Source organism: Gobio gobio (genome assembly GCF_949357685.1).
Source record: "Gobio gobio genome assembly, chromosome: 15".
NCBI classification, from domain to species: Eukaryota; Metazoa; Chordata; class Actinopteri; order Cypriniformes; family Gobionidae; genus Gobio; species Gobio gobio.
Window position 1 is genome coordinate 28,321,186 of NC_137108.1, and position 21,733 is coordinate 28,342,918.

At 36.9% G+C, this 21,733-nt stretch overlaps 2 protein-coding genes across 2 annotated transcripts; one reads left to right on the forward strand and one right to left on the reverse strand.

Annotated features, from left to right (window-relative positions):
- The first annotated feature begins 1,894 nt into the window (after window positions 1-1,894).
- Window positions 1,895-18,268, forward strand: zfat (zinc finger and AT hook domain containing). The gene is made up of 16 exons (XM_079836576.1): window positions 1,895-2,075; window positions 3,259-3,420; window positions 3,507-3,770; window positions 3,852-4,028; window positions 4,109-4,262; window positions 6,048-7,366; window positions 7,449-7,681; window positions 7,759-7,843; window positions 7,926-8,075; window positions 10,479-10,652; window positions 11,786-11,874; window positions 11,966-12,104; window positions 12,227-12,351; window positions 13,334-13,454; window positions 13,537-13,685; window positions 16,014-18,268. Exons 1-16 carry the CDS (start codon window positions 2,057-2,059, stop codon window positions 16,245-16,247), a joined length of 3,594 nt encoding a protein of 1,197 aa, XP_079692702.1. The 5' UTR covers window positions 1,895-2,056; the 3' UTR covers window positions 16,248-18,268.
- Window positions 18,269-18,566: 298 nt separating this feature from the next.
- On the reverse strand, window positions 18,567-21,153 carry rbfa (ribosome binding factor A). The gene is made up of 7 exons (XM_079836424.1): window positions 20,896-21,153; window positions 20,785-20,815; window positions 20,432-20,599; window positions 19,889-20,001; window positions 19,718-19,802; window positions 19,553-19,626; window positions 18,567-19,479 (listed from the first exon to the last, which is right to left on the reverse strand). The coding sequence occupies exons 1-7, from the start codon at window positions 21,096-21,098 to the stop codon at window positions 19,104-19,106; spliced, it is 1,050 nt and encodes a 349-aa protein (XP_079692550.1). The 5' UTR covers window positions 21,099-21,153; the 3' UTR covers window positions 18,567-19,103.
- Window positions 21,154-21,733: the final 580 nt, after the last annotated feature.

Genomic DNA, 21,733 nt, shown 5'->3' on the forward strand with positions numbered 1-21,733 from the left:
CTTGTCATCCATGGTTTTTTTCCTCCATCATCAGCAACTTTCATGGACGCACACGGCCGCACGTAGAAGGCGGGATCCTGTTACCATGACAATTACGTCAATATTAGTGTCGGGTAACTAAAGGTCAAACTAAAGACAAGCCAGAGACGGAAGGAAACAGGCTCGGAATGGCGGAGACTAAAGGTTTTTTTGCAGCAAAAGCCGGAGGAAATCACAGTAATAAACTGTGGTTTAATCGCGTTATCGCTTGAACGGCGGTGCTTTGTCTAAATTGAACAGGATATACCCATATGTTACGAGGTACTGCTGCGGCGGGAAGGACAGTTCATGCTAGTTTTGTCTGTAAATTGGAGCAGAGCTGTAGAGCATAGCTACCGTTAGTTAGCCGAGCTGTGTTGTTCCGTTTCGAGGCAGAATGACTTTAGCTAACTATCAGTGCTGTATTAGACACAAGCAAAACGTCTGGATGGCTCTAGATCGCTTTTGCGAGGGTAACATGCAGTGCAGCTATGGCTTGACTGCTTGCTTCCTCTTCAAGCAACTTGGTAGCTGGTAGCAACACAGACTTACTTGGTGCAAGTTCTTCTTATTATTACCATTCTTTTCGTACGGTATATTGTAGTCGAGACCGTCTCAAAATTCACCGCTTTTCTTATTCCCAAGCAGTGAAACAAGGTTGAACCAATGTCAGTCTACAAACACGAGTGTTTTTCATTTTGTTTGGTTCAAACTCGGGTCGAATGTGGCTGTTATTTATGGTGATGCTCATATGTAGAGACTGCACTTCCATTTGTTGTTGTTTTTTCGATAACTTATTTTAAAGGTGGAAAATTTACCTATATCGACTTTTTTTATTTTTCTGATTGTTTTCATCAAGTATCTGTGATTAGACCTTGACTGTTCAAATCTGCAAGGTCTTCATCCTCATCGCGGTCCCTTTGTCATTGACGTGAAGGAGAGAGGACCTTTAACTTTCAACTCGGCTTTTGCTGTATTTTCATTTCTCATGAGGACTGTAGAGGGCAGCAAAATCACCGCATACATTTCCAGGGTTATGGTGCAATTTGCATTCGGATGAATTATATTCATTTGCATTACGTTTTTAACTGGTTGTTCATGCCTGTAAACATCCCCGACTGGAAGCTGTGCTATACGTAAAACAAGCTTTCAGTTGGATGTTTGCTGCCATCGCCCAGTTCTTTCGTCTTGATCTGGAATGTGTGTGTAATTAAACAACACTGCGCCCTGAATGTTACATAACTCAATTATAACTTAATAACAATGATGTGTACATGTTAATTTTCTTACGAGTTGACCTGGATCTATTACTGTTTTCTGTAGTAATATTCCAGTGTAGTCGTTGTAAACATCCTACACTCAGCTGTATTCTGTAAATGAGGCTGGGAGGAGGGTGTTTGCTGTGACTGACTGGAGCATATACTTTAATTAATTGTCAAACACCAATGCTGAAGGGAGACAAGAAGAAGGCCGAGGCTGATAAAAGTAAACATTTACTTTCTTGAACCCTCTGTTGTACTCCTCTGGTACTCAAATAAACGCATTCAATTCTGTTTCATGTTTTTTATTACTATTATAGCTGTTGTTAATAATATTAATTATTATTGATTTAAGTAATTCACAGGTTGAGGTGTCGAGTTGCTATCACTGATCTGTGGTTGATGTACACAATGATATTCAGTGGCCTTTAAAGTGTTGGTATCTCATTGTCATTTAGGTTTAACTATTATATTCACAAAATGAAAAAGAAAATGTCTGTTTGTCCGTTATTACAAGAACACTAGTGACTTTAACCTCTATCGGGGGATTTCAAATGAACTCCAGGCAGCAGGTGGCGCGCGCTGCTTCACGGATACTTTTTTTTTTTTTGCTTGTTGTAGACGAAGATCCATCCGCCATATTTGTTAACGCAGATTCGACAGAAACCTCTGCAGAAGTAATTTAAGTATAATGAATACATTTAAATTGCGCCGTAGTAATAAAAACAACGGGCAGAACCATCTTAGCGTGTTTTTTACCTTTTACTGATTTAAACAGAATGGATCCAGTGCAAGCAGGTAAGCAAAAACATCATTATTAGGCTAACTGCGCTCCGAGGAAACGGCTCCTTCCGATGATTCGATAAGGAAACAAATAAATTAGGTAAAACTAGTCACTTAAACCAGCAACAAACTTTTGCCAAAGGATGCTTTATATCGATATTAAGTTTTAAGTCTACCTTTTACCTTTCGTTGTTGAAATAACGCCATTTTCAGCTCCCTGGACTTAAACGTTATCTTATTTAATGAAAACTAGTACCAGTGCCTAAGAGAAAAACACGAAACTGGTTTTGTGTTTACAAAATCAGATGTCAGAGAATGTTATTGGTTACCTTTTGGAAAAATTCTCGCTTTTACAATGTTATTAAACACCGCACGACACTTATTTGCTCTTTAAAATAAGTCTTGATATGCAGTTTAGTAACGGGTAACGTTACATCAAATGTATTGTTACATGACATTTATTGCATCTTGTGAAAGATAACTATTGCAGATATTTGAACAACACTGTAATGGCCTGATACTAAACAGCAAATACTAATAAACAATTATTAATATCAGTGTTAATGAATAAATTCCTGATTTGTCAGAGTATAAAAATCAACATTTAGACGCTCTTATTTTGAAAGAGCTCCCTGATGCTCGTTCATTATTACCCCAGTCAGTTCTTAAAACACCACAATTTCAAAGCAATATTATTAATATTTGAGAATTAGGATGAAGACACATAATTAATAATTGGAAATAAATATTATTAGATACTTTGTACTTGTACTTAGCACTTTGCAAGGACACATGATAAATCTTAGGACTCTGGAAATTAAATACTAACCTAATTTTCTTTGTGCAAGAGACTTTACAACTTAATTGTAAAATCACTTGACACATTTCTGATACTGTTTTCACAAATATAGAGTTACACAAATATATCTAAAATTATAATTTCATTCATCCAAGATCCTTTAATAATCAGAATCAGAAAAAGCTTTACTGTTAGGTGTTTACACATCTAATGAATTTGTTTTGGTGACGTAAGCTTCCATAGCACAAACAGAACAACAGTGACAAGACACCGATAATAAAAAGAATAAAATATAGAACAAGTAAATAGGTAATAACAGTATACACAAATATTTTACAAAATACACAATATACATAAATAGACAATGAAGTATTCAACCTACTGTGTTTGCATTCACAGATGGCGCATCAGTCTTCATGTGCAAAATATGCAACTTGTTCTCTCCCAGTAAACCATTGCTGCTGTCTCACGTTATTGAGACTCACTCCAATGAAGGAGGTGATTCTGATACTTTCATTATAGCTCTCAAGCCATTAACAACTCAGGAGCCACATGGTTCAGGTAAGCAGCTTTGAACAAAAAAATCACAGGTGCTGGGTTATTATTAAACATTGGAAGGCAAGAATATCTTCTTTTTTATCTTGCAGATGTTGTTGTGAAAAGAAAGCGTGGAAGACCAAAAGGCTCCACTAAGAAAGTCCAACCAGAAAATGTCCAGAAAACAACATTCAGTCAGCAGGAGAAAGAGTCCACTGACATTCAACCAGTGGCAGTAGCTGAAGAGCAAAGTGAGGATGGAAGTGATCTGGAGTGCAAGAAATGCAATCGCATGTTCAACAACAGGCGGCAAATTTCCAAACACATTTGTTTTGTAGGACTGAAAGAGGATGCTGATGAAGAAGAGTATAATGGTATAAATTTATGTTTAAAAAAACTCTTTGTACTGTCTGAAATGCCACATGTTTGTTTCACCTGTCAACTTTATTCACTAGGTCATAATACTGATGCAAACAGAATCAGTGATGGAGAGGACGACAAAGAGCGGATACCAAAGAAAGCTCGAGTTATGCGGACAGATAAGGTGTCCAGTGCAAAGGACCCTGAATCAGCAAGCGGCAACAAAAACCCTATTATTAGTGTGGTCCTTACTAGTCACGAGGCCATGCCTGGTGAGAGATACATGTGGTGTCAAGTGTTCTAATAGTTGAAGGAAACATTTAAACTAACTGTCAGTTTGGGTTCATTGCAGGTGCCTCTAAGATAGTTCCTATTGAAGCAGCTCCAGCTGAACCATCCACCCAGACCAATGCAGCTGCAGGTTCCCAGGAGGCCGCGATGAAAAGGGGATACCAGGAATATGCTATTCAGCAAGCTGCTTATGAAGCGCCCCTCAAATCAAACAGGTTTGTTTGAATTTTGTTTTTACATTTAAAATGTAAAACTTTATATTCACTAATCTAGCGAAATTGTCGAAGCACCAAAGGACAGAATATTAATATAGTAATTATACTGTTATTGCATTACTTTGGAAGCAACTAATGTGACGTGTGAAAACTTGGAAATATCAGGGAATTTTAAAATGGACTCAAGTCATGGAAATTAACAAAATCATGGACATTTCTTTTGTAAAAATATTTATGTAATTGCTAGAGATGACTATTTACTTATATTTATTTATTTACCCCTCATCCATCCCTCAGGTCATTTTGACCCGACACAAATTTTTGAACCATGAATACACACAAAAACACTGACTGGATCCGAGGAGTTTATGTGCTTGAAATTAAAAAAGTAACCAATCAGTCCCTCGCGGGTCAATTTGACCCCCTTAGGAATGAATGGAATGATAGAAATCCTTCAGCATATGTAGAAAAAAAAGCTTAAAATTAAAACAAAACTTTACCAAACAAATTCTTTTATAATGTCTACATGTATATCTGAATTCATACTGAAGATATAAACTTAAGAACTAACTTTAGGAACCAGTGGAACAGCTCATTTGCTCCATATAGAGCTATAAGGCCATCTAGAGACACCCAATGCGAGAGATTCTGAGCTGAATTAAAGGGTTACTTCAGTGCTGGGAAGATGAATGTGTATTTAAACTGGGTCATTTATGCAGTAGAAATGTAAAATTATTTTTGAATTTGGTGCCTTGAGTGCCTTGAGAAAAGACAGAAAATGTATTTTTTGTCTCATGTGGATGAAAAACAACAACTCCCAGAATGCACTTGCTTCGCTGCCCACTGCGGCTCCACCCCACCGTCGTTTTGATTTTCATAGTAATACAATAATTTCGTTCAGTTAGAGAATAAACACTACACTACTGCAGGAATCAGATTTCATTCATCACGAGAGAGCAGAGCTGAGGTAAGCGCGGCAGTCATTCACAGCCCGTGTCCAGTCTGGCGCGTTTTTAGATCGCATATGGAAGCTAAACTTTCATAGGAATACATTGCAAAGTTGAAACACTCACTTTTCTCTGCACCACCCCATTATGAATGCCTGAGGCCGAGCCCCACGCATTTACATTCTGTGAGTGAGATCTCTCCCCTGTGGGTGGGTTGAAAACATGCGGAACAGCTCCCTCTACTGGCTGTAGTCTTTAGGCCCTGGACAAAACATCCTTTTTCCAAAAAAAATTTTTTTTCCAGAAATAAAATGCATAATTCTCTCTTCTCAGGGGGATATGAGGGGGGAAAGTACCATTATTTGAATATACTACGGGGTTTCTACTGATACAAAGCTTAATGCTAAATCGCTGAAGTAACCCTTTAACAGGGTTATGCATGAAATGTTGAATTATTTTGAATTTGAATGTGCTTAAATTATATTATATTAAATTATATTATTTATAAATCTAGTAATTTTATTTAAAAAAATGTCCACAAAAAAACCCATTAAAAAAATAGAAAAAAATATTATAAAAATGAAATGATATAAGCTTTCTGGACCAATCTTTTAAAATAATTTTAGGGCTTCGGGTCATTTTGACCCGCAAGGGACTGATATGTTACAGAGTGTGAGAGACTGTGATGAGGGTTAATGTACCTCTCCCTAAATCCCTAACCAATAATTATAACCAACTGAAAATGTTGAGAAGTCATGGAAAAAGAATCAAGTTCCTGTAGAAAAGTTGTGGAATTATTTGGTACATTGATATTAACAAATCACATCTGTCAACACAGGTTAGGACAGACGCAGCTTAAAATCTTCACCTGTGAATTCTGCAATAAAGTCTTCAAGTTCAAACATTCACTGCAGGCCCACTTAAGAATCCACACCAATGAGAAACCATTCAAGTGCACGCAGTGTGACTATGCCAGCGCTATAAAGGCCAATCTTAGTGTTCATATGCGGAAACACACCGGGGAGAAATTCAGCTGTGAGCTGTGCTCATTTAATTGCCTCAGTAAAGGCCACCTCAAAGTGCACGTGGAGAGAGTGCACAAGAAGATCAAGCAGCACTGCCGATTCTGCAAGAAGAAATACTCTGATGTGAAGAACCTTCTTAAACACATCCGCGAGACTCACGACATGAAGGACAAGAAAGTTCAGGACTCCTACGTAGAGTACAGCCTCCAGACCAGGGAGGGCAAGAGACAGCTTCTTTACAACTGTCAAATATGCGACCGCAAGTTCAAAAACGAGCTTGAGCGCGACCGTCACATGATGGTCCATGGCAACAAGAGACCCTTCGGCTGCGAGTTATGCGATCACGGCTCGACCAAGTTCCAAGCCTTGCAAGCCCACATCCGAAAGCATCCCTTCATCTACGTGTGTGCCATTTGCCAGGAAAAATTTGTCAGCTCTGTGCGACTGAGGTCACATCTCCGAGAGTTCCACCCGGAATCGGATGAGCCCTCGGCTTTTGCAGACTCCATCAAGTCAAGCTTTTGCTTGCTCAAACCAGGTGATGACATTCAGAAGGACATGTTGAATCAGGATGAGCTTAAGATCACAGAAGAGCTGTCGCAGCTCAACGCCCAGGAGCTGTTAACCGCAGAAATGAGTTGCATGGCTCAAGAGGACCTTCAAACTCAGTGTTCTGAAAATATAGTGGTCGAGTCAGATCTTCTCGTACAAAACTCACAAGACGAAAATACCATTACAAATAGTATAAATGAGACTGACACATCTGCAGAAGCACAAACACAAGAGATGGCCTGTGAAGATGAGATAAATACGCAAAGACTTCAAGAGGATCCACTTAAAACGGAGCATAGTGTGACAGAAGAGCAGAATCCTGCTCGAGAAACCGCACCTTTGACACCAGAAAAAGCACAAATGCACTCCGAGCAGCTTATATCAAAGGAAACGTTTCCTCAAAACGAGGAAGAGGTGATTGTTCCTCAAACTAACACCGATGAGGACTTGCTCAGTTCAGAGCAAGAGGAAATATCTGCTTTCAAGCAGATCATAGAGCAGATGCAAAAACGACAGCTGAACATGGAAGTGTTTGAACGGATTCGGAAAGTGTACGGAGACCTTGAATGCGAATACTGCGGTAAGAATATCTAATCTCACAATGTTTAAAAACATCTCCAACCCTAGACTTTCTATAACGCTCTGTAATGTTTCCTCAACAGGCAAGCTTTTCTGGTATCAAGTGCACTACAATACACATGTGCGAACGCACACAAGAGAGCACCTCCATTACTGTTCTCAGTGCAGTTATTCCTCCATCACTAAAAACTGCCTGAAGCGGCATGTCATCCAGAGGCATTCTGACATCCTGCTGAAGTGTCCCTCTGAAGGATGCCAGTATTGTACACCTGACAAATACAAGCTTCAGGCTCATCTCAAAACCCATTCGGACATAGTGAGTGCTGGTAATCTGTTTATTCTTGAGATATTGGCGAAATGACTTCTTTATCAAATCATATTTCTCATCTTTAGGTCAAAAGAAGTTTTACATGTCCGGAATGTCAAGAGTCAGTTCCTGAGGACAAAGTTAGAGCTCATATCAAAAGCAACCATCCAGGTAAGCACAAATCTAACCCTCTGAAATGTCGCACGAGAGCACTGAATTACAGTAATGGATGTGCTGTGACTATATATGATAGATGTGTCGTTGAACTACATCTCGGAAGCGTTGGGAATACGTGTACATGTGAAAGGAGTGATCGGGAAACGAGCTTCCAAATGCCCATACTGTGACTGTTTCTTCACAAGGAATGGGGCAGATCTTCAGCAGCACATATGGGCTCATGAAGGTGGGTTTTATGTCTTTAGGGGCCAAGCACCGAAGGTGCGAAGGCACCTATTGAAACCGTTCCCGTTCCTATTATTATTAGGGGCCAAGCACCGAAGGTGCGAAGGCACCTATTGAAACCGTTCCGGTTCCTATTCTTCTTCTTCTTCTTCTTCTTCTTCTTCTTCTTCTTCTTCTTCTTCTTCTTCTTCTTCTTCTTCTTCTTCTTCTTCTTCTTCTTCTTCTTCTTCTTCTTCTTCTTCTTCTTCTTCTTCTTCTTCTTCTTCTTCTTCTTCTTCTTCTTCTTCTTCTTCTTCTTCTTCTTCTTCTTCTTCTTCTTCTTCTTCTTCTTCTTCTTCTTCTTCTTCTTCTTCTTCTTCTTCTTCTTCTTCTTCTTCTTCTTCTTCTTCTTCTTCTTCTTCTTCTTCTTCTTCTTCTTCTTCTTCTTCTTCTTCTTCTTCTTCTTCTTCTTCTTCTTCTTCTTCTTCTTCTTCTTCTTCTTCTTCTTCCGCCACGAAGTCTATGGCAGCCCATAGAACCGTATGGTAAAAAGTTATGAAATTTGGCACACTTATAGAGGACGGTCTGAAGTGTCTCCATAGCAAATTTGGAGTCTCTAATTCAATCCCTCTAGCGCCACCATCAGTCCAAAATTGGACTCATGTTTATGTTAATAACTTTTGAACCATAAGGGCTAGAAACAAAATTCTTTTTTCCTCTGATTCCTTGCCTCAAGACAATTCGACTGCACCCTATGACGTCATTTTCCGCCATGATAATTTTCCCGCCATTTTTAATTAACCGAAAAACCTACTTTTGCAAACTCGTCCTAGACGGTTCATCCGATTTGTACAAAAATTGAACCAGATTCTCTTCAGACCATGCTGACAAAAAATCTTGCAAATCAAGTTGATTCGTCAAATCGTTTTTGATAAACGCGCACACAAATTTTACGTAGCGGTTGCAAAAACCCACTTAAGGCTATATCTCCGAAACGCTTTATCGTATTCAAACCAAACTTGGTACATGTCATCACAAGCATGACTTGAGGCAACATACAGCGTTTCGGCGCAGCGCCACCTACTGGTCCGGAGATACAAAAAATGGCTGTTTTTGCTTATAACTTCTGAACCGTTTGTCCAAAAATCATAAAAGTGGTTAGATTCTCGTTAGATTCAGGACGGCATGCCGAGTCGTCTGATATTCAATTTTACCATATCGGCCATTTTGGCTGCCGGCCATTTTGAATTATGTGCTAAAATGCTGTATTTTATGAACACATAAACGGATTGTTACGAAACTCGGTTTGGGTCATCAACACGGTGTCCTGAATGAGCCCAAGAAGTTTCGAAACAGCGCCACCTAGTGGAGAATTTTTTTTTTTTCAAATGCTTATAACTTTAGGTGAGATTGACTTATTTTCATGAGAGTAACTTTTTTTGTCTCCTGAATCCTCGCCGAGTCCAACGATACCAGACTTGCCAGGTTTCGGCGTATTATTTGTGCAGCGTTGTAATTTAGCACTTTAAAAACATTAGCTGATATCTTCGAAACCGCTAGTCCGATCGAGACGAAACCAGCATCAGAAGTTCGGAAACATAGGTCGATATAAATACAATAATGCCCAAATGTCAAAATATTGATAGTAAGGGGGTGTAAAATCCAATCAAAGTCAGGTGTCAGTCATTTTTCATGTGTTTTTTCATATAAATGTATATAACTCCAAAACTAAACAAGATATTTTCACCAAAATTGACACAGACATGTATGGGCTCACTCCAAGGACACATAAAAAAAATGATAGGATTGTGCCACTTGGTGGCGCTATAATAGAACAAAACATGAAATTCCCATTGACTACAATGCAGTTTTATGATATAAAATGCTATGCTTCACAAATGAATTGGTGTATCATTACGAAACTTGAAATTGGCCATCAGCACCATGCCTTTAAGCTGCTTAAACGGTTTCAAAACAGCACCGCCATGTGGTCCATACTTATAATGAAAAGGCCTCTTGAGGCTATATCTCTGCAATAACATATTGACACTATATTGACACTCTGCTTTGATATATTGACACCAATCTTTACATGTGTCATTGTTCCCTTATTCTGACCACACCACATCAATTTCGTAACTGTGCCACCTATTGGTTGAAAGTGATAAATCATTAAATCATTATTATTGACTGTATTTATCATTTTACAGCTATTTGCCTAAAATCACCTTAATAGGTCTTTAATTGCTCATTGCTGCCGTTGATCTGACATTGCCAGCATTTTTGGCATGTCTTGTCTTCTTCTTTGCGCTTGGCCCCGGTATTGCTGCTTGCAGCTATATTTTTATTAATGTATTATGTATAATCTTATGTGCTGAAATGAACTGCCTTTAACGTACTGATTGTGTTCTGTTTGTGTCTCTAGGATTGAAACCGTACAAATGTTCACAATGTGATTATGCCTCAAGAAGTAAAAGCAACCTCAAAGCTCACATGAACAGACATAGTACTGAGAAAACGCATCTTTGTGACCTTTGTGGAAAAAAGTTCAAGTCTAAATGCACTCTGAAAAGTCATAAGCTCATGCACACAGCAGACGGTGAGACTCTTACTTTGTGTTTAAGACTGCATGCAGTGTTATTTGGAATTGTGTATTTAGTTAATATTAACAAAGCCTCCAAAATTGCTCATTGGCCTCTGTCCATCATTGAGTGCCTAAAAAAAACGCTATATAAATGTAACAAATTATTATTATTAATTATAATTTGATGTATTTCCGAGTGAACTTGGACAGGGTTATCAAACTAGGGTCTGGGTACTGCAAGAAAAATTTACAAAATGTATTGTGACCGTAACAAGCAAAAACCAAATATGCTTATAATTTTGTGTAAATTATACATACACTATTGTTTAAAAGTTTGGGGTCAGTAAGATGTTTTTAAAAAGAAGTCTCTTAGATAGAAAATACAGTAAAACAGTAATATTGTAATTATTTAATTAATACAGTAATATGATGCGTAATATTGTGAATTTAAAATAACTGTTTTATATTTGAATATATATATATATATATATAAATAAATACTCCAGTACTCCAGTCTGTCTTCAGTGTCACATGATCATCCATAAATCATTCTAATATAATAGTTAGTTCTCAGGAAACATTTTATATTGTTATACATGTTAAAAACAATATTCTTTGGTGAAAACCATGAAAAAAAATGTCAAGATTTTTTGATTAACAGAAAATTAAAAAAAAAATGGAAATATTTTGAATGCATCCTTGGTGAAACGAAAACTATAAAAAATATGTATAAACATTTTTGTCCCCTAAATATTAATCTCTCCTTCTTTGCAATGTTCATATGTTCAAGAATAGTTTATGTGTGTTTTATCTATACAGAAGGGAGTTTGTGAAAATTTTGGGAATTATTTATTTAAAAAAAGTTATACACAATTTTATACAAAGTAATGCAAAAAAAATCTCTTTATATTCAGTAGAAAAAATATACTATTAATTTAATACTAAGTACACATTTTCATGGATCAATGAATTGTGCACAATGACAGCAGGAAACTGAATTAAGAACTGAAAATGTTAAATTAAGGTATTTTATAACTTTAATGTCACTTACATTAAACATCGGCGGTTTTAATTATTTCTGTAATAATTATCTTAATACACAAACAATTAAAACTGGCAAGTAAATTTTTTATATATATATTTTGTAGGAAAACAGTTCAGATGCACTGAGTGTGACTTCTCTGCTGCACTGAGACCGCATCTCCTTCGTCACATGGAGCAACATGCCTCTTTCAAAGTAACACCACAAAAGGCTTCTTTCTATATCTGTTCTATGTTGTCATGTGTCCTACAACCATCACCAAAGCACAATGTTTTGCCTTTCACAGCCTTTCCGTTGTGCACACTGCCACTACTCGTGCAACATTTCGGGTTCACTGAAAAGACACTATAACAAGAAACATCCCAACGTGCAGTACATCAATGCTGGAACAGGGGAGTCCACTTCTGAAACTGTCACAGAGCAAGGCAAGTCCTTCCTCACCTGAAACTACCCTAGCTGCCTAATATATACATTGTTGTGTATATTAGACATAAAATATTGCCTCAAGCAGCTTCAGTAATTAAAAAGTGTGTGTGTATGTTATCAGGTGGAGTCAAATGTCCTGTGTGCAATTACGTTTATGGCACTAAATGGGAAATGAACAGACACCTGAAGAGCAAACATGGCCTCAAAGTGGTGGAGACTGACAGTCTGGGTCTGAATCAGTGGGAGGTGAGTCTCCATTACAATTACATTACATTAGTAGTGAAGTCATATATATATATATATATATATATATATATATATATATATATATATATATATATATATATATATATATATATATATATATATATATATATATATATATATATATATATATATATATATATATATATATATATATATATATATATATATATATATATATATATATATTAATAAAATGCATAAACAACAATAAAAGTCCCACAGTGCTGTACAATAATATTTATAATTAATAAAATATTTATATTAAAGGGTTAGTTCACCCAAAAAAATACAATTCTGTCATGATTTACTTAACCTCATGTCATTTCAAACCCATATTAATCCAAATTAAAGGGATAATACACCCAAAAATGACAATTCTTTCATCATTTACTTTTACTATGGAAGTCAATCAACTGTTTGGTTACCGACATTCTTTTGTGTTCAGCTGAGGAAAGAAATTTCCTCTAAGTTATTTTTAACCAAAACTTAGAAGATACAAAAAGGTTATAAAGAACTAATTTGTTCTACCGCCTGACACACACACACAATCTTCCGTGTTTACCATAAGTGATGCACTATATATGAATAAAAGCCTAAATTAAATCTGTTCATCATATAAAACGTATATGAATCATATATTTTCAGAAGACAGAAATCTCTCAGGTTTCATAAAAATATCTTAATAATTAGTGTTTCGAAGGTTAAAGTCTTATGGGTGTTGAACTACATGTGGGTGAGTAAATGATGACAGAATAATCATTAATAACATATTTAATAGTTTAGCAAATAAAAGGCAAATTATTGGAGCCACTTACATTCTTTAACCCTGACATTCTTAATACACTTTCTTACTGATAACCTGGTGAATGATTGTTAAATTGCCTTAATTCATGACATATTCCTAATGTTAGAATTAAATGCTACTGGACTTGGTTGTGATCTTATTGGTGTGTTCATTCAGGTGGTGGAGTCAGTAGAGGAGCCGGCCATGCAGTACCTTCATATAGCGGAGACCGACGATCCTCAAGGAACTGAGACTGCTGTATCCGCTCTGCAGGACCTGCGCTTTAATACACAAAATGGTCAGAAACAGTTGCTTAATTTCAGGAACAATGGTTTAGTTTCAATGGCAAGTTAATTTCTAAACTCAACTGTTGTGTTCAGGTGTTGTGTCTGCGGCAGCGGGAGAAAGACTAGACCCGGCATCTGTCAACATCCTCCAGCAGATCATTGAATTGGGCTCCGAGAATCATGATGCCACTGTGGCTTCAGTGGTTGCCATGGCTCCCGGTACAGTTACAGTTGTAGAGCAGGTAATTTGCACATTCATGTACTGACAGACCTCTCTACTTCTGGAGTGTAATGCAAGCGATCACAACATATCACCTATCAATTTATTGATATCACAAATATATCATTCTCTGCTATATGATTATTGTCTTGGTAAGTTTGTTATCACTTTTATGGACAGTAATGCCCCTACCCTATAACAATATGATATACACTCACCCAAAGGATTATTAGGAACACCTGTTCAATTTCTCATTAATGCAATTATCTAATCAACCAATCACAGTTGCTTCAGTGCATTTAGGGGTGTGGTCCTGGTCAAGACAATCTCCTGAACTCCAAACTGAATGTCAGAATGGGAAAGAAAGGTGATTTAAGCAATTTTGAGCGTGGCATGGTTGTTGGTGCCAGACGGGTCGTCTGAGTATTTCACAATCTGCTCAGTTACTGGGATTTTTACGCACAACCATTTCTAGGGTTTACAAAGAATGGTGTGAAAAGGGAAAACCATCCAGTATGCGGCAGTCCTGTGGGCGAAAATGCCTTGTTGATGCTAGAGGTCAGAGGAGAATGGGCCGACTGATTCAAGCTGATAGAAGAGCAACTTTGACTGAAATAACCACTTGTTACAACCGATGTATGGAGAAAAGCATTTGTGAAGCCACAACACGCACAACCTTGAGGCGGATGGGCTACAACAGCAGAAGACCCCACCGGGTACCACTCATCTCCACTACAAAAAGGAAAAAAAGACTACAATTTTCACGAGCTCACCAAAATTGGACAGTTGAAGGCTGGAAAAATGTTGACTGGTCTGATGATTCTTGATTTCTGTTGAGACATTCAGATGGTTGAGTCAGAATTTGGCGTAAACAGAATGAGAACATGGATCCATCATGCCTTGTTACCACTGTGCAGGCTGCTGGTGGTGGTGTAATGGTGTGGGGGATGTTTTCTTGGCACACTTTAGGCCCCTTAGTGCCAATTGGGCATCGGTTAAATGCCACGGCCTACCTGAGCATTGTTTCTGACCATGTCCATCCCTTTACGACCACCATGTCCCCATCCTCTGATGGCTACTTCCAGCAGGATAATGCACCATGTCACAAAGCTCGAATCCTTTCAAATTGGTTTCTTGAACATGACAATGAGTTCACTGTACTAAAATGGCCCCCACAGTCACCAGATCTCAACCCAATAGAGCATCTTTGGGATGTGGTGGAACGGGAGCTTCGTGCCCTGGATTTGCATCCCACAAATCTCCATCAACTGCAAGATGCTATCCTATCAATATGGGCCAACATTTCTAAAGAATGCTTTCAGCACCTTGTTGAATCAATGCCACGTAGAATTAAGGCAGTTCTGAAGCCGAAAGTGGGGGCAAACACAGTATTAGTATGGTGTTCCTAATAATCCTTTAGGTGAGTGTATGTGTGTTATGCAATATGTATATGCAACTGTTCAAAAAAGTTTGGAGTCAGTTTTATTGTTTTTCTTTTTCTTTTTATACTTAATTTTTTTCTAATACTTTATTGGACACGTTAAGTTGTTCAAAAGTGACAGTGAAGTAATTTATAATGTTACAAAAGATTTACAGTATATTTCAAATAAATGCTGTTCTTTTGAACATTCTATTAATCAAACAATCCTGAAAATCCAGAAAAATATTGCATACAGAACAATGGTGTGAACATTGATAATAACAAATGTTTCTTGAGGACCAAATTAGCATATTATAATGATTTCAGCTGGATCACGTGACACTCAACATGCTGAAAATTCAGCTTTACCATCACAGGGATAAATTACACTTTAAAAAATACTCAAATATAAAACCGTTATTTTAAATTGTAATACTATTTCACAATATTACTATTTTACTGTATTTTTAATCAAATAAATGCAGCCTTGGTGAGCATAATATACATGTGAAAAATCTTACTGGCCCCAAACTTTTCGATGTTAATGTGCCTTTTTTTAGTTTACTTGTCATGTAAAAAAAAAAAAAAAAAAAACCACCCCACCTGTCATTATTTAGTTTTCTCATTGACCCTTAGAATTAAACAGTCTAATATTTGGTCCAATATTTTTTTTTAATGCTGAAATGTGCCACATAAACCTTTAAAGTCAGACTGAAATGTTCAGGGACCTTGTTAAAAATAAACGTCAGCTGTTTCTATCATTGGATTTAATGAATCACCCAGTATGAATCATTGACATGAGGTGGACAGTCATGTTAAGTTGTTAATGTTTTCAATCTCTTGCTTTTCTCAGTCTCAAAGATAAAAGAATTGGACTCTACTTGAAAATGACTCGTTTAATTATAACAATGTTCTGTCCCATCATCCTAGTTGGAGGAGGAGGAGGAGCCGCAGACCAATCATGCCATGATGATCCAGGATGCACTTCAGCAGGCCACAGTAGGCCTGTCAGAAGAGCACCATCTAGTGGTGTCCTCCGATGACATGGAGGGCATCAAAACTGTTACAGTGTACACACAGGGTGAAGACGCATCCCAGTTCATAGTCTACGTCCAGGAAGCAGTTCAGGAGGCAGTGCAAACTGAGGAGACCACCACAGTATAGAGCATATAAAGACCATGCACAGAGGGGTTTAAAACTACTAGCTGTCTAGCTCAAATGCTCTTAAAGGGATAGTCCACCCAAAAATGAAATTTATCCCATAATTTACTCACCCTCAAGCCATCCTAGGTGTTTATGACATTCTTCTTTCAGACGAATACAATTCTTGAAGATTTTCTGCCCAAAGTTTTAAGTACAAAAAAGTGCATCCATCCATTATAAAAGTAATACACACGGCTCCGGGGGGTAATAAAGGCCTTTTGAAGTGACTTTATGGGTTGGTGTAAGAAAAATATCCATCTTTAACACTTTATAAAGTAACATATCTAGCTTCAGGCGGACTGCCTTCTGTATTCAATTTACAAAGAAAGTGTAGCGCCTCTCACAGCGCCTCTCTCAAAACGCTTATGCTACGTCTGACATCATTGTCGCGCCAATTACGCTTTTTCTGTAAGTTGAATACGCAAGGCAGTCTACTGGAAGCTAAGTATTTTACTTTATAACGTGTTAAATATTGATATTTTTTTCTTACAAAAAAAAACATCGATTCGCTTCAGAAGGCCTTTATTAACAGCCCAGAGCCGTGTGGATAACTTTTATAATGGATGAACACACTTTTTGGGGCTTCAAATCTTGGCCTGCCATTATAAAGCTTGGATTAGCCAGGATATTTTTTTAATATAACTCCGATTGTATTCGTCTAAAAGAAGAATGTCATATACACCTAGGATGGCTTGAGGTTGAGAGTACATTATGGGATCATTTTCATTTTTGTATGAACTATCCCTTTAAGTGTTTTTTCCCCGTTTGTTATAGTTACTCCAGTCTTGAACAGACTATTGCAGTAATACCTATAGTTTATAGGACCCATCTTGCACAGTTGTAAATAATCTGAAATGAACAGTAGAAATGAATAGTCATAGCCGTGTGCTGCAAAAAAAACAAAACAAACGGTGATATTTTTCCTAACTGGGAGTAAAAAGGTCTTTAGTCTTTATAAAAGTCTATATCATGCCACCTATTCGCAGTAGATAAACCCTGTTATACATGAAGCAGAGCTATTTTAGAAATAGTTTATTCCTTATACTGTCATTGCCTCCAAGAGTTACTGTGTGACTCTGGCCTTCTCCACTTTTTTTTAATAAGACTCCCATACAGTGTATGGCTATCATAATAGTAAACTTGAGTTGTTTAATGTGTAGTGTTGAGTGTATTATTGACACACTTCACATAACTGTGATTTCATGAAACTTACTTTAAAGCTGTGTACCAATACAGCATCACTTATACAGTGGCATGAAAAAGTATGTGAACCACTTGCAGAATCTGTGAAAATGGGAATAATTTTAATTAAATAAGAGGGATCATACAAAATGCATGTTACATTCACTGATGCTCCAGAAGGAAACACGATGCATTAAGAGCCAGGGAGTGAAAACCTATTGAATTTGAAAATCAAGGTAAATTGTACTTAATTTGTCTTCCGGGAAACATGCAAGTATCTTCTGTAGCTTCTGAAGGGAAGTACTAAATTAAAAAATATATATATTTAAACAAAATAAGACAAATTTGGACATCTTCATCCTGTTCAAAAGTTTTCACCCCCCAGCTCTTAATGCATTGTTTCCTTCAGGAGCATCAGTGAATGTTTGAACCTTTTTTAGTAGTTGTGTTTGAGTCCCTTAATTGTCCTCAGTGTGAAAAGATGGATCATAAAATCATACAGTCATTGCTGGAGAGGGTTCAAATATGAAAAAGAGGCTGGAAAACTGAAGAATGTGCAGGACCTGGAGGATTTTTCTGAAGAACATTGGGCAGTTTAACTGCTCAGGACAAACAAGGGACTCATGAACAACCATCACAAAACAAAAAAAAAGCCGTGGATCATCCAGGGAACAACACACAGCACTGAGAATCAGTGGTTCATAAACTTTTTATCAGGGTTATTTTAATAAATTCAGCTATTTTTTTGTCTTCATGTAAAATATCTTATTCAGGACAGTACTAAATAAAAAATTACATTCATTTTGTATGATCCCTCTTATTTAGTAAACATTATTCCCATTTTCACAGATTCTGCAAGCTGTTCACATACTTTTTCATGCCACTGTACTACCATTCGAAAGTTCTTTTATGTTCTCCATGGATGCAGTTATTTGATAAAAAAAAACGTAAGAACAGTAATTTTGTGAAATAATGTTACAATTTAAATGAACTTTTCTATTTTATTGTATTTTAAAATGTCATTTACTCCTGTGATGACAAAGCTGAATTTTCTGCATCATTACTCCAGTCTTCAGTGTCACATGATCCTTCAGAAATCATTCTAATATGCTGTCAAAAAGAACAGCATTTATTTAAAATATCACTTCAACATTCAATCTTTACTGTCACTGTTGGGCAATTTAATGCATCCTTGCTGCATATAAGTTAGGTTTAAAAAATAGAATAAAAATCTTACTGTTCCCAAATGTGTACATGACTTCTGCAGAACACAAAAAAATATTTTGGAAGAATGTTGGGAACCAAACAACATTGGAGTCCATTGTATGGACGAATATATAAAAATAACAACGTTACACTGTTTTGAAATGACATGAGGATGAGTAAATGATGACAGAAGGTTCATTTTTAGGTAATTTAAGGTCTGCTATATAACCATTTCTTGGTTTTAATGTTATTTGAACTGCTTTACCTTGCTGATGATCTTTCCTATCGTCTGTATTACATAGGAACACCGCTGAAAACTGACCACCTTTCAAAATATACACGTTTACTTTTATTTCCAAAACGTGAAGATTTTTATTTTACATACCACACTAAACAGCATAACATTGCAAGTGACCAAAGGATCTGATTTCAGTGTCTCCTGTCGTCCTCTTCTATCAGCTCTGAGAGCTGGCTATCCACCAGGCTGTCCTCGTCACTGTCCTGCTCCTCTTTGTCCTCTTTTTGAAGGCTTCTGGACAAGAGGAAATCCTTAGGAGTGATGTCATCGTCCTTCATCCATTTAGATTTCTGTTTCTTTTTCTCTATGAGTTTCTGCTTCCTAATATCTGCTAGTGTGTCCAGCTGCTCTTGTGTTAGTCCTCCTGCAGCAGGACTGTGTGTGAGAGAGTCTCTCGCCCCCTTCTCTCGTTTATAGGCTTCAATCTGTTTGTGTAGAGCGTCGTGATCGACGCCAAACAAAAAGTTTCTTTTCTTGTCTCCAGATTCTATCGGCTGCAGTTTGGCCCTTTGGAAGATCAAACAAATTAGAAATTCATCCAAAAAAACATTCGTTTTTTTTAGAACTAAATTCTCCTTACCCGATATCGCTGATGGTTAAATGTATATTATTTTCATCTGGACCAAAATCTGCTTTCTTGAGAAGGTTTTCAATCTGATTAAGGACAGAACAATAACACACATTAGCTATACCATCTACAAAATTCATGCGCCACTAATATTATTATTAATATGTGATCTGTTACCTCAGTGACAGCTGCATATTGTTTATCTCTGATGAAAACCAAGGGAGGAACACTACCAAGGATTTGGTGAGAGATGAGGAGATGCCTGAAAAATAATATAAAAAAAACAAAGGATTCTATTCCCTTCAACTGGTTAAAACAGAAGTAAAATAGACTATGAAAAAGACATACCGTATGCGAGGAGCACATTTGTCTAAAGCCTGTTGAATTTGGCTGTCTTGCTCAGCCGACAGACTTGTCTTCCAGTATATTCGACATGCAGAGAAATCTGGTGGTAGTGAAACCTTACATGGACAAGGATGAAACAAGGAGCTTAGGTTTTATAATAGGTTTTTAATAATTAAAGAGAAATGAAAATTCGGTCATTCTAAAACTGTTTAACTTTCTTCTTCTTCTGTGGAACATGAAAGATATTTTGAGAAATGTGTTGTTGTTGTTGTTGTTTTATTCATACAATGAAAATCAAAGGTAACCAAAAAAGTATCTTTTGTATTCCAAAAGAAAGTCATACAGGTTTAGAACGACATAACCGCGAAAAAATGATGTAAGAGCGTAAATTTTTGTGCAAATTATGCCTTTCATTATTGAACATATAACATAAGATATAATTATTGAACATACAACATAAGATATAATTATTGAACATACAAAATAATATATAATTATTGAACATACAACATAAGATATAATTATTGAAGGAAGAGCACACCCTACCTTGGAAATCTGTACATTGTAGGCACTGATCTCAGAGTTGACCTCAAAGGAGCTCAGTAAGTCGGTCACTGCTTTGTAGATGATGTTGTTCAGAGTCCTCACACGAACACTGTCCTCTTTATTTCGCTTTGATGGTTTCAGAAAGCCAGGCTGAACAAGCGCTGTGGCCTGGGTGGGCAAAATGTGCAAAAGACAAGTATGGTAATGTGTACAGTCCAAAAAAATAGGTATAGTCATTCTGCTTAAAGATTAAACACAGCTTTATTGTTAACATGTACAATATTTCAAAAGAGTATACAATACTGAAACCGAAAATACATCAATAAAAAAAAAATATTTGGAAGAATTATTACCTGCAGCGGAGACTCATACCACTGTTTTCTCCTGTAAAGAACGATAATGTAACTCATGCAGTAACTTTTTTTTTATTTTATACTTATCAATTATACAAAACGGACACTCACTTCTTTTTTGCCAGCATCTTCATTAATTTATTGCCTCCAGACAGACGGGTTGAACTATGAATGCTTCTTTCTTTAAGCATAACAGACCAGGACAAGCGCTGTGTCTCATGTCGTGCTGTCGTTTTACAGATCAAGCTTGATATTGCAGTATAACGACTGAATGCGCATTCTTTATAGCCAAGAACTCTCTTGACAGCCAGCATGATCACAAGTTTGGTTTCTCCTTGCTCTCACGCAGCATCGACTACATTTGTCTGTACTAGGCGAAGGGTAAAGTAATTGATCTAGATGGAGTCGATCGACGACGCACTTATGACGTCAATTTGTAGGCCAACCCGAAAGGCTTTTGCAGCGGACTTGGTTCTGGAAGTGTTTTGTTATTATTATTATGAATTAATTAAAACAACAACCTACAACGTGAAACAACATTCCAAACTTTAATTTGCAGCAAATATTTGATTTTGAAAATCAGACAAAAAGACAGTACGAGGAGGAGGTGGAGATTTATCTGCAGATGTATGGGTAATGTAGTGCTTCACCAGGAATTCCATTGTTGAATATGATTAAAGTTTATATAATGCAGACTGATGGCTTCATCAAAAACATATACCATTGTTTCAAAAACAAATTCCCTTTGGAGAAAATGAATGGAATATTTACTTCCATAACCCAACAGTTGAACTCTATTCGCTATGGTTCCCTCAGTAGTTTCTCATGGGTATTTTGTACGTTTTTCGAATATGAATTTTAAAGAATGTGTATACAAACAATAATGGTTGTCTGATTCCTCAAGCATTTGCATTCGTGTCCTTGTGATGTATTTTTTTTATATAGTGAC

Excerpts from the sequence above, each read along its gene's own strand:
- zfat (XM_079836576.1), top strand. Across the intron at positions 7,682-7,758 it reads TCAAAACCCATTCGGACATA|GTCAAAAGAAGTTTTACATG; the intron begins GTGAGTGCTGGT and ends TCTCATCTTTAG. Across the intron at positions 12,352-13,333 it reads TGGGTCTGAATCAGTGGGAG|GTGGTGGAGTCAGTAGAGGA; the intron begins GTGAGTCTCCAT and ends GTGTTCATTCAG.
- rbfa (XM_079836424.1), bottom strand. The coding sequence starts at position 21,098 with ATGCTGGCTGTCAAGAGAGTTCTTGGCTATAAAGAATGCGCATTCAGT. Across the intron at positions 20,002-20,431 it reads ACAATGTACAGATTTCCAAG|GTTTCACTACCACCAGATTT; the intron begins GTAGGGTGTGCT and ends TGTCCATGTAAG. Across the intron at positions 19,480-19,552 it reads TTAACCATCAGCGATATCGG|GGCCAAACTGCAGCCGATAG; the intron begins GTAAGGAGAATT and ends GATCTTCCAAAG.